This window comes from Mesoplodon mirus, assembly GCF_964341445.2.
Source record: "Mesoplodon mirus genome assembly, chromosome: 12".
Classification (NCBI taxonomy): Eukaryota; Metazoa; Chordata; class Mammalia; order Artiodactyla; family Ziphiidae; genus Mesoplodon; species Mesoplodon mirus.
Window position 1 is genome coordinate 47,789,598 of NC_138988.1, and position 12,832 is coordinate 47,802,429.

The 12,832-nt window shown below is 41.8% G+C and overlaps 1 protein-coding gene across 2 annotated transcripts; it reads left to right on the plus strand.

Moving 5' to 3' along the window:
- The first annotated feature begins 11 nt into the window (after positions 1-11).
- ZNF502 (zinc finger protein 502) lies at positions 12-10,379 on the plus strand. Of its 2 annotated transcripts, none has more exons than XM_082639849.1 (3): positions 12-86; positions 6,099-6,212; positions 7,030-10,379. In XM_082639849.1, the coding sequence occupies exons 2-3, from the start codon at positions 6,158-6,160 to the stop codon at positions 8,592-8,594; spliced, it is 1,620 nt and encodes a 539-aa protein (XP_082495975.1). In that variant the 5' UTR covers positions 12-86; positions 6,099-6,157; the 3' UTR covers positions 8,595-10,379. The 2 variants fall into 2 exon arrangements, with proteins under 2 accessions (XP_082495975.1, XP_082495974.1); XM_082639848.1 differs by lacking the exon at positions 12-86 and adding an exon at positions 4,875-5,609.
- Positions 10,380-12,832: the final 2,453 nt, after the last annotated feature.

Below are 12,832 nucleotides of genomic sequence, written 5' to 3' on the forward strand. Positions count from 1 at the left end.
GTCCGGGCGGGTGAGCCTGCGCCCTGGGTTTCCGTGTACCTCCGGGACCGTGGTCGCCGCCCCGCTGGGAGCCGCCGGACATCACGGTGAGCGGGCGGGGCCCAAGGGAGGGGAAGGCAGCGGCTCCGGGTGCGTCTCGGCTGTGGCGGCGGCCCAGGTTTATGTAGCAAGCCCTCCCGGGCCTCGTTCTCCACGGATTGCTGCCTGCACGGCGGCTCCGAACTCCCGGTGGCCCGGCCCGGCTTGCAGCTTCAACACTGCACTCACCAGGGCCTGGCACAGAGGACGCGCCTAAGAAGATGGTGGAGTGAATAAATGAATGAATGAATGATGATTGAGTGATGGATAAATGATCAAGACCTAGGACCCGTGTTCGTAAATGAAATCCTGGGGCCAGAGTTCTCGGTCTGGATACCAGCTACTTCCCCCAACCAGTCCTGCAGCTCAAATTTTTTAAGGGACCGATTTAACAGCAGAAGGCAAATAGTGTAAAGCGCACCAGCTAGGGAGTCTCAAGACCTGGGTTATAATTACCCACGATAGAGCCGATTTCTTGATCTTTATAAAGTTGGACTATCACTGCCTTCTTTTCTCTCTAAAGCTCAGTTGATAGCATGTACGTGATAGCACGTATGGGAATGTTAACGTCTAACAACAAAAATATACTATCCATTACTTGCCAAATATTACACAGGGTTTAGAGGCGGGGCTACAGCGTGAGTGGCCTCGGAGCCCGCCAAATGGGAAGACGCTGCCACTGTAGTGCTGGAAGATATATATGTGAGCAGATTTCTGTGGTAATGTTTTAAAACACATTTATTTGGCACTTAACGTGTACCAGGCACTGTTTTAAGCAGTTGTGCTAATTTATTTAGCCTTCACAGCAACGTATTATCTAGTTTTTAGTGAGGAAATTGAGGTACGAGAGAATAGGTAACTTATCCGAGGACACATTGCTACTGAATGACCCAAGGCTGCAGAAGAGATAGATCCAGTGTGCTGCTGCAGGCCTAGAAGAATACGTTACTTGGAGCCAACAGGCAAATCAAGAAGGGCTTCAGAGAAGAGTACATTTAAGTGTGGTCTTATTGAAGGAATTGTAGTTTCAAATTCTTGGAAAACCCCACCTGGCTTCCCCAGAATCCTTCTAGAGGGATAGGGAAGTGGCAGCAGGGAGAAAGCTTACAAGGCATGAGGAGGAAGCCAGATCCCTCTTAGTTTAGCAAGATGAGGATGGAGATATATATGTCCGTTCACCATAATACCCGTTTCCCCCAAATCTGGATTCAGATAGATCCTTTCAGATCTTAAAATCACCAACAGATTATTCCACATTATGTATTTGTGGAAGCACCTATAAATCCTATTCTGGGCAACTTAGAGGCCAGGGGGACAGCAGACTGTGGCTCATGGGCTAAATTTTGGTCTACCACCTGTTTTTGTTAAAAAAAAAACTTATTGAAACACAACCAAGATCACTTGTTTACATATTGTCTAGTTCTGTTTTCAAACTACAAAGGCAAGGTTTGCTAACTTTTGGCGTAGACAAACAGCTCAGATGATCCACGACTGGAGGACAGTGGTTGTCACCAACCTGTCCTTCTCAAACATAATAATGCCTAACCCCTGTTGAGTGCCTGATACGTGGCAGATATCTTTATAAATGCTTTACGTGAATTAATTAACTCATTTAGGGAATTCTCTGGTGGTCCAGTGGTTAGGACTCCGAGCTTTCACTGCTGAGGGCCTGGGTTCAATCTCTGGGGTCGGGGAACTAAGATCTCACAAGCTGTGCGGCGCAGCCAAAAAAAAAAAAAAATTATTTAGTCAGGGGTTTCACAGAACGTTGGAGCTGGAAGGACTCGTGGATATTATCTAATTTGTCACCTTTTTCAGATAAATAGCCTGCTCATGTGGGCTATGGCAGAGCAAAGTTTCCTGAGTCCCAGCCCAGTCCAGTTTGCCACTTTGATCTTATTTTGAAAGGGAAACCAATACCATATCCATTAGGTGTGGCATTAAAAAGAAAGTTTTTTTGGGGGGAGGGTGCTTAAACCCCTGAGTGAGATCTCTCATTTTTAAATGTTTTACTGACTATAAAAGTAATTCATGTTTATTGCAGGAAAAATGAAATATGTAAAAGGATATAAAAGACAAAATAAAGTAACCCATTAAATGACCTAGAGATCAGTTGTTGACATTTTAGTGGGTTTTCCTCTGTCCTTTTTCTTTTTTTTTTTTTTTGCGGTATGCGGGCCTTTCACTGTTGTGGCCTCTCCCGTTGCGGAGCACAGGCTCCGGACGCGCAGGCTTAGCGGCCATGGCTCACGGGCCCAGCCGCTCCGTGGCATGTGGGATCTTCCCAGACCAGGGCCCGAACCTGTGTCCCTTGCATCGGCAGAAAGACTCTCAACCACTGCACCACCAGGGAAGCCCTCCTCTGTCCTTTTTTATGTGTGTGTTTTGTATATATCTGTGTAGTAATAATAGTTTCTGTTTATTGAATGCTTACTTTAGTACTGGTATATATGGGCATATGTTTTGTTTTAGTGTTTTGTAGTCTCCTGTTTTAACATATTGTATTTTCTCATGAATATTCTTTGAAAACATAACTCTTAATAGTTTCATAATCTATCATATTGATATGCCATCAATGTTTACTTGCCTGTATTTTGTACAGTTATAGTAACAATGGGATCTTTGTACATAAATCTCTGTGCTTATCTCTGATTATATTTTTTTCACTTGTTTTCTCTGATTACAGAGTTATTTACTTATTTCTACAGGAAAACTTTCAAACATTGCAAAAAGAAAGGCCTTAAAATAAAAATTTACCATAATCTTATTCCTCAAGATGATCATGGCTAACAAATTGATAGATATTCTGAGAGATTTAAGTTTTTTTTAAAAAAGGCAAAATATAGATAATTGAGGAAATTTGGAAAATAGAAGAGAAAATCATTCATAATTTATATCACCATGGTGGTAATTACTTTTCCTTCTTGATCTTATTCATATGTATATTTTAACATACATATATGATGTTAGATTGTATTTGAAATTTTAATATCTTGTGTTTTTTTTCACATTTGCCTGTAAGTATTTTTCCACATTGTCACATATTTTCATTTTCAATTATCTGATGTCTGTTTAATTTCCACCAAGTGGAAGTACCATATTTTGCTAAATTGCTAAGCCTCAGTGTCCATCAACAGAAAAAGTGTGTTTTCCAACAACATTTCAGGGGATTTTTTTTTTTTTTACAGGTAACAAAAGAATTCAGTTTGGTTTTTTTTCTCTCACTCTGGGAGGTTCCTTCTCTATGAAGAAGTTCTAACAGTAGCATTACTAGGTTAAATAATATAGGCATTTTTATTACATACTGATGACTGAGGATCTTCTGAGATCCATTGCAGGTGTTGTATGTAGTACAGATTGAGAATTTTGTTCTGACTTTCTGTACCTACAAAAAGGTGATCTTGCTGTCCCAACTGCCACTCAGCCTACAACTTTAAGACCTAATATATTGGGTTGGCCAAAAAGTTCATTCGCGTTTTTCCGTACCATCTTACGAACGAACTTTTTGGCCATCCCAGTATATTGCCAGTTAGCTCTAGAAAGATGGTACCAGTTTACATTCCCACCAGTGGTGTGTGAGAAGCTCTCTTTCCCTGCACCTTTGCCAGTTTTGAGTTTTAGCATTAAAGAGAGAGTTTCCAACTTGATATAAAAATTGATTTTTCATTCTTTCAGTTCCCATTTCTTTGATTACCAGTGAGGTGAAACTTTGTTTTGGTATGTCTATTGGCCTTTTGTAATTCTTGGTGTATTTGTTGTACTTTGCATTTTTCTATCAGTTCATCTTTTTTCTTTACTCGTTAATAGGAAGTCTTTTATCTATCAGGTCTATCTACTCCTTGATGTATAAATCAAAAATACATTTTTTAACCCTTTACTGGGTTTTGGTTTATTTTGGTATGTGGTGTGAGGTAGGAATCTCACTAAGTGTTTTTTCCAGATACTTAAGCAACAATCCTAACATAAATTTTGAGTAATCAATTTTTTTATGATTAGAAATGCCAATTTTTATCATATATTAAATTAGTTTACTTATTTCTCTTAGGGATTAGGAATCTCTAAAATCAAAAGCCAGAGTTAAACCTCCTTATAAATGTGTAAACTCCCTGTTGAGGTTTCCTAGCTACACTCTTTTGATGATTTTATCTGTTACCCCCAGAATTTCAATTACCTTCTTTATGACAAAAACTCTAAATACAAGTTTTCAGCCCACACCTCTGTCCTCTGTTCCATATATGTATGCCTGATATTTCAAACTGAATGTATCTTTTTCCTCCTCAAACCAGTGTTACCACTCTCACTAAAGGTCACTGTCATCTCTCAAGCCCCAAACCAGCAAATTGTCATTAACTTCTCCTTCTCCCTCACATCTCGCTCCAGTAGTCATCCTGTCCTGTTGCTTTTGTCTCTTAGTCATCCAAGTCCCCTTATTGGACTGCTGAAACAACCTCCCAAGGGGTCCTCCAGCCTTCACCTTGCCTCCTACCTTCCACCCCTTGTACACACTTTGCTCTGTGGGCAAAAGGATAAGTTGTGTTTGTGTGTGTGTGTTTAATATAAGATCTAATCATGTCACATATTTTTCAAACCTTTTCCAATACTTTTTATGGCTTTTTGCTCACTTTAGGGTAAATTCCTTAAAGTGGTTTGCAGGGTTGTATTTGCTTGCCTCGGATTTCATGTCTTATTTCTAGTGCCTAATACTTTGGCCTTACTAGATCTCTTTCATTCTTCTGAAGTATGGGGCTTGATTTCTTTTGTATATTCTGTTTCATCTCTCTAGTATCTTCTTTTCCCTCTTCACCTGTCTAATTCTTATTTATCTCTTCTTCAGGGAGGCTTTCTTTCCCAGATTAGATTAGGTCCCCTCTGCTCTGCATTCTACAGGACCCAATATTTCTCCTTTTATAATTCCCTTATTTGTAACTACTGGTGTTAATGTCTTTGTTGAGCTGTGACGTAAGCTCTGGGTAGGCAGGGGCATTTCTGACTTTTTCTCCACTGTCTAGCTCTGATTATAGCCAAACCCCACACTACTTCATGAGTCTCCGTAGGATTCTGCAGTGGGTCCACTTTATGTCCCTGCTATGGAAGAGGATCAGGAAATCCCAGATAGGATCCTCTTAAACCTCTAAAACTCAACACCGAGGCACAGACCTTGATGGGAAGTCCCCAGGGCCAGCCTTATTCTATACTTCACCAGACATCCTATTCTTCCATGCCTTCTGAGCTCTTGATTATGGTAAACCATCTCTCTGCCTTCTGTTTTTCTTGAAATAATGCTTCCAATTCTACTCCTCACTTCAGGGTTATACAGAGAGACATTTTTGGATGAATAGTTATGATTTTGACCTTCCAAAAACCAGAAACTCTCTCTACTATTTTTGCAACTCTTTGTAAATCAAAAATTATTTCACAGAGTGTTTTTGTTTTTTCAACTGCAGCCTACACTCTTATACTGAGCTATGCCTGAAGAAAAGATTTTGAATTGATAAGACATCTTGAAGAAAGGACAATCAGCATATCTCTAGGTTGTATCAAATAGAAATCCCTAATTACTATCCAGCTCCTTGACATATAGGGGAGGTGGGTGGATCAGACTTAATGCATTAGCCTTGCTGTGAAGCCGTTTCCCAACATAACGTTTGACCATATTAATTGACTTTTCATATAGATTATTGTATAGTGGAAAGAGTGCACTAATTGACATGGATATTCCTATTCACTTCATAGTTATTTTTATCTTTATAAATAACGTTCTGATTTATTTCTCAAGTACTTGAGTGTTTGCTAATATGTCAGTCTGTCTGGCTGCCACTTCTTGGACAGCTGACAAATGGAGTTTGTTAACCTAGAAAGCTGGAAGCCACCCCTGACTCTTGGTGATTCAGGCACATTGCTGTCCTGACAGGTTTTGTGTGAGTTACCAGATAGTATCCTTAGGCAACAGCTCTATCTCATTTTTCTGTTTACTGGGACAGTGATATCCCCTCCCCCACCTTTTTTTCCTCTATGAGCAGGGCTCCCAGTTTTTCAACCTTGAAGTCTTTTACAATCAAAGCAAAGAGAAGATTTGTGGATGTTGAATATGCAAGGAGCTGAAGAGAGAGAGATTGAAAGAGAGATTTGTCCAGGTGAGTAAGCAAGGGATCACCAGTGGAAGAAACAGGAGGGCTTTGGAAATTTTACAAGAGAAACTGAATGAAGCTCAGGAGAGCAAATTACCCTCTCTTTTAAGAATGCTGGGGTGAATGTGAGTGAACATCTATTGAGTGAGCATCTCTTGAGGCCAGCTTTTCCCTGGTACTCACTTGATCTCATTTCCACTATTTTGCACTTTTACATTCTTCCACTCTCCACTCTTTGAATACAAACCATCCATGTTTCTTGTCTTGCCCTAATCTTAGTCTGTTATTGTTTGTTTTTTTCCCTTTATCTCCCTGGTCTCTGATTCTGTCACTTCCTTGGTCTCTGCAGCTACTCATTTTTCATTAATGGTGATCACCTTACCCTGATGCAGATCTCTTTCACCAGTTGTAACTCTGAATTACTTGCCCCACTTGCTCTTTTTTTTGGCTGCATTGGGTCTTTGTTGCTGCACGTGGGCTTTTTCTAGTTGCAGCAGGCAGGGGCTACTCTTCGTTGCAGTGCATGGACTCTAAGTGTGCGGGCTTCAGTAGTTGTGGCTTGCAGGCTCAGTAGTTGTGGCACACGGGCTTAGTTGCTATGCGGCATGTGGGATCTTCCCAGACCAGGGCTTGAACTCGTGTCCCCTGCATTGGCAGGCAGATTCTTAACCACTGTGCCACCGGGGAAGTCCTACCCCCACTGGCTCTTATTGGCCATTACTCATAGGCCATTACTGAGACCTGTCAAAGTTAGGTCCCTATAAGTTCAGGGGCTTGCACTCTGCCTTGCACAAGAGATACTCACTGTGGTGGTTTTTTTCAGGTTGGGTGAACAAGCCTGCTCCAGAGCAGGATGGCTCTGAAATTGATTTGCCAGGGATAGCAACAAAGAGATCCCAAGAGTATGAATACCAGGATTCTACATTTGAAGAAAAATATGTATGTGAGAGCATGAAGGAAAACCCTCCCAGAGAGGTTCCTGGACCATGCCTTTTCCAAGAAGGTTTTGGGGGAATAGCTTTCATCCACAAGGAAGCACCTCCAGAAATGATTAGACAAGAATATAATTTTGAGAGAAGCCTGCTTTTGACCTCAAGCCTTGTTACACATCTCAGGGTTTCTACAGAAGAGAGCCTACATCAGTGGGAGACAAGTAACATATACACCAATGAGATTTCAGACCAAAGTAAATGTCCGATCTTCTCTACACAGAAAAAATCTTGGAAATGTAGTGAATGTGGAAAAACTTTTAATCAGAGTTCATCCTTTACCCAGCATCAGAGAACTCATACGAGACCCTACACATGTGAGGAATGTGGGAAAACTTTTAGTCGTAGCTCATTCCTTGTTCGACATCAAAGAATTCACACCGGAGTGAAACCATATGGATGTGAGCAATGTGGGAAAACATTTCGATGTCGATCATTTCTTACTCAGCATCAGAGAATCCACACTGGAGAGAAACCGTATAAATGTAATGACTGTGGGAATTCCTTCCGCAATCATTCACATCTCACTGAACACCAGAGAATTCACACTGGAGAGAAACCTTATAAATGTAGTAGATGTGGGAAGGCATTCAGTCAGAACACACACCTCATTCATCATCAGAGAATTCACACTGGTGAGAAACCTTATTTATGCAATGAATGTGGCTCTTCTTTTCGCAAACACTCAAACCTTACACAGCATCAGAGAATTCACACTGGGGAAAAACCTTATAAATGTGATGAATGTGGGAAGACTTTCCATACAAAGGCAAACCTCTCTCAGCATCAGAGAATTCATACTGGAGAGAAACCCTATAAATGTAAGGAATGTGGGAAAGCGTTTTGTCAGAGCCCATCCCTTATTAAACACCAGCGAATTCATACTGGAGAGAAACCCTATAAGTGTAAGGAATGTGGCAAAGCTTTTGCTCAGAGCACCCCACTCACTAAACATCAGCGAATTCATACAGGGGAAAGACCCTACAAATGCAGTGAGTGTGGTAAAGCTTTCATTCAGAGCATTTGCCTTATTCGGCATCAGAGAAGCCACACCGGAGAAAAACCCTATAAATGCAATGAATGTGGGAAGGGCTTTAACCAGAATACCTGCCTCACTCAGCATATGAGAATTCATACTGGAGAGAAGCCCTATAAATGTCAAGAATGTGGGAAAGCCTTTGCTCACAACACGTCTCTTACTGAACATCATAGAACTCACACTGGTGAGAAGCTCTATAAGTGTAGTGAGTGTGAGAAAACCTTCCGCAAGTATGCACACCTTAGTGAACATTACAGGATTCACACTGGTGAGAAGCCTTATGAGTGCTTTGAATGTGGAAAATTCTTCAGACATAGTTCAGTCCTTTTCAGACATCAGAAACTTCACAGTGGTGAATAAACCTGGCATTCAGGTTATGACAGTTTCTCTAGAGACAGTGACTAGGAATCTGGCTGGGGAAGAGGGACAGGAAGAGTTCCTAGAGGAAAGGATAAAGGAGCCTTGGGTACTGCACTCAGGAGGGTGTTTTGAGAAATGGAGGTGGGAGCTTGGAGAATGCAGAGCCTACTCCAGGTGGGCATCTGGGAATACAGGGTAGGAAAGAAGCTCCTACTTTTCAGAGAAATCCTTGCCCTTTGCCATTCCTTTGTCTCCATGGCATTCTCATACCTGGAGGTGCCATTTAAGTTAGCACTGTGTTTCCCTTACAACACCCCTGCTTCACCTTCCCAACTTGTCACCTGTGTTCACTGGTCATAGGCTGAGGCGCTTTTCCAAATTGATTGTTGGTGTGAAAGTGGCAGCAACTCTGAGGTAGTGCTGAGTAGCCTGCAGATGCCTGAGGCCGCTCTGACCGTGCCACCGTGGGGAGGCTGCCCATCTGTGGAAGTGTTCCCGTGAAGGGGAGATAGAAACAAGTGAAAATAGAATCCTTAGTCATTCATCTATTCAGCAAATAAGGGGATATATGGCAAGAGCTGGGCTGATTGCTACAGAAAAGTTGGTGAAGAAGGCTTTTATCAGGGTGAGGGAGAGCTTCCTGATCCTTTCAAGCTGGAGGGTGACTTGGGGCTAAGAAGGAAATAAGAGATCAAGAGAGACTTCTCTTGAATGATGTCAGTTTGTGGGAAGGAAGTCAGATCTGCTCAGAGGATCACAGAGAGGAAGACCTAACCTCTTTCCCAGAGGAATATTCTCTTACCCAGAAAGAAAATGGTTTGTGCTAGGCTGCTAGTGCTAAGAAGCCTCAGAGCAGGAAGCCTGCCTGTGACTGAGCAAGCTACCCACATATCCCTGTCCTAGACTAGGGCGTACACCTGTCTCTCGTAAGTTTGGCTGGGGCACTAGTGCACAGGGACCAGGCGAGAGGGGCCCACTAGGATTAACAAAATGGGACTTGGTTTGTTAGCCTTTAGAGAGGAGAAAGCATTAGTGATGAAGTGGTCACCGTAGTGGGGATGGCTAGGTTTTGTGTAATGGCATTGGTGGCTCTAACCATGGATTCATTAGATCTCAGATATTTCTGTTTTTATTGGCCCTCTTTTTCCAGGATATTTATCATTCCCTGCAGATTAGGAGTATCTAGGGAAACATCTCTCGTGGGATAAATGTGGAAAGAATTCTAGAGAGAATTACCTCTTTTCAAATCCCTGAAAATTGAGGTAACATGGTTTGCCATGACTGTGATGGTATTTTATTCTTTTGAGAGAAAGGAAGGGCATGTTTCCCCTTTATTTCCCCATTCTTTTTCATGTTCTTAACTGCTACCCAGAGATTCAGCTCTGGAAGATTAAGTGAGGATAGCCTTTGACTAGTATTTGAAATCGTTTCTATGCTCTGAAGCTTACATAGTTTTAAAAATATGACTATTAAAAAACTAAAGTAAGTTAATTCTGGAATGGTTATTTGGAACTCAGCATCGATTTTTTTTTTCCAGAGCAAGTGTCTTACAAGCATTGGTTTGAGCAATTAATTACCAATAATGGGAATGTGGCAGAAATAACATACTTTTCCCTCTCCAGCTATAAAGATTATGTTCTCAAACCTGCCATAGGACAATTCATAATTGAGTAAATTAATATGGGCAAAAGTAACCCTATGAAAACTTTACATTTTATGCTCATGGAAAAAAAATATAGTCTACTGAAAGCAAATGTCAATGTATTTTTTTTCTAAATGAAGAAAACCCACTAAACTCATTGCTAGCATGTAGTAAATGTTCAATAAATATTTATTTGTTGAATTAATATATTTTAGTCAAACTTTGCCCACCAAAAACTTTAGGAACTTCCTGATATTTAGAGTACTATTTATTTGCTACCATCTTTGGAGTCTTGAGTGGAGATTAGAGAGGAAAGGGAGAATTTTCTTGAGGAAGAAATGGGAAAACCTTAGGGGTGAAAGATGCCTAAGTTGCTGTTAGAAAGATTTTCTAAAATGGAATGGAGAGAATGGATTAAATGGAGTTTTTAATCCTCAGGTTAAGAGCGTCCGGTACCATTTTTACTTCCTGGGGAAGCAGGAAGGAAAAGAACGTATCATCTTTACTCTCATCCTATATTCTCACCCTTGCAATATTTGCTCCTGATTTTCTCTCAGTTGCTGGCTCACCATATACCTAGCCACTCCAGCTTGGCCCCAAGTCTAGGAATTGTCCTCTTCCTCAGCCTTCCCTCGTCATATCCAATCAACCACTATATCCTGTTGACATTACCTCCTAAGTCTGGAAGCCATCTCTACTGCTGCTGCTTTATTCCAGCTCCCTGGTTTATTTCCTAGGCGATTTTTGTTTTCCCAACCAGTCTTGCAGTTTCTTGCCCCACTAGGCCATCTTTCACATTTCTTCTGGGTGGTCTTTGCAAGACACAACTGTGGCAGCTCTATTGTTCTCTCTCTGAATAAAGTGCTAGCCTCAACGGGCATCTGAGGCTCCTCATCTGGCCCAGGCCTCCTTTGCCATTCTCAGAGGACATTCCTTGCATGTTCTGTTCCATAGTGCAAGTTCCTGTGACTCCTCATCATCTCTGGACTCTACTTTGGCACCTTTGCACATACTGTTTCTATGGCCTATTTGCCTTCCTTGCTTCTGCTTGCCTGGGAGGCTCCCATTTGTCACTTATGAATGTGCTCAGGCAACATCTCTTCAAAGCTGTTTCTGACCTCACATTTTTGTATTATTTCTGTGTTTTGTAACTTCATCATTTCATGTATCATGTTAGGTTGTAATGGCTAGTTTACAAATCTTTCTCTTTCCACTGAACTGTCAGCTCCATCAGGGCAGGAGCCATGTGAAATTTATTCGTCTTTGTATCCTCAGTCTCTGGCATTTCGTAGGTACTCAATATTTGTTGAGCTCAACTAAAATCAAGTCAGACATTTCTCCATGCCCACCTGCAGGTCATGACTTAGGTCCACAGTTAGCAGCAGAAAGGAGGTATACATGAGTATACCTGAGCAGAAAGGTGAATACATGAATGTGTCATGAAGCGTTTGCCAGAAGCAAGAATTCTGCACCTTCCTCCAAGGTACAGAGTGTGTGGCCCACTCTGATACTTTTTCTTATGAGATCCTACAGAGAGGATCTCATAAGAAAAAGTAATATGTAGCAAAGAATTTGGTTTTGTTACAAATTAGGCATTTAAATGTCCCATCATAGTTTAACAAAGTGCTTTAGATATACTGATGTCAGGGTCAACAGGAAGAGGAAAATCCATGCAGCTGTAGAAGCACAGCTCTGTCAACTGGAATATCCATGAAATAAGAGAGACAGGAGCTGAGCAGTGATGCTGGCCTGGCAGGAGAGCAGTTGAGCTGGAAACCCCAACATGGAAGCTTATGGCTTTCCTTGGGCTCTGGAATGATAAAAAATTAGAATGTGTTGCTTTTGTTCCGTGTGCCGAAATGTAATTTGTGACTTCAGAAGGACATGGGATGAGGCCACATGAGATCCTCAAAACGACATAAGGGAAAGCAGAAAGATGGTTGGACTTGCCCAAGGTCACACATCTAGTCTCAGGTAAAACTGAAACTCCAGTGTCCTTGCTTTCCCCTCAGATTTCTCTTTACTGGTTGTAACTGCTCCATGACGCCTCTTTACTTGTGTCTGTTAGGCCCTACTCCTGAGAATGGGAGAAGCTCACTTTAGATCAAGAAGCTTTTTGGCCCACAGAATAAGACCTTACTGCATGTAAGTGAGGGTGAGAAATAAGTTGATTTTACATTTTGACCCCATCTTTCCACATAATGCAGAAGTCTAGTCTTGACCCGGGGTAGCTCTAGTTTCACTCTTGCAGCTGCTGTCTAGAGCAGGGCTAGGATCATTTTAGCTTTGTGGAATTTTTTTTATTTTTATTTTATTTTTTTGCGGTACGCAGGCCTCTCACTGTTGTGGCCTCTCCCGTTGCGGAGCACAGGCTTCCGGACGCACAGGCTCAGTGGCCACGGCTCATGGGCCCAGCCGCTCCATGGCATGTGGGATCTTCCCAGACCAGGGCACGAACCCCTGTCCCCTGCATCGGCAGGTGGACTCTCAACCACTGTGCCACCAGGGAAGCCCTGTGGAATATTTTTGGTGTCCATTCCTCCAATCCATTTTCCACCTCTCATTGAAAAATCTCAACCCAAATTGCAGTTAAGCC

Coding starts and splice junctions, on each gene's coding strand:
- ZNF502 (XM_082639849.1), top strand. CDS start 6,158: ATGTTGAATATGCAAGGAGCTGAAGAGAGAGAGATTGAAAGAGAGATT. Junction 6,213..7,029: donor TGAAAGAGAGATTTGTCCAG/GTGAGTAAGCAA, acceptor GGTTTTTTTCAG/GTTGGGTGAACAAGCCTGCT.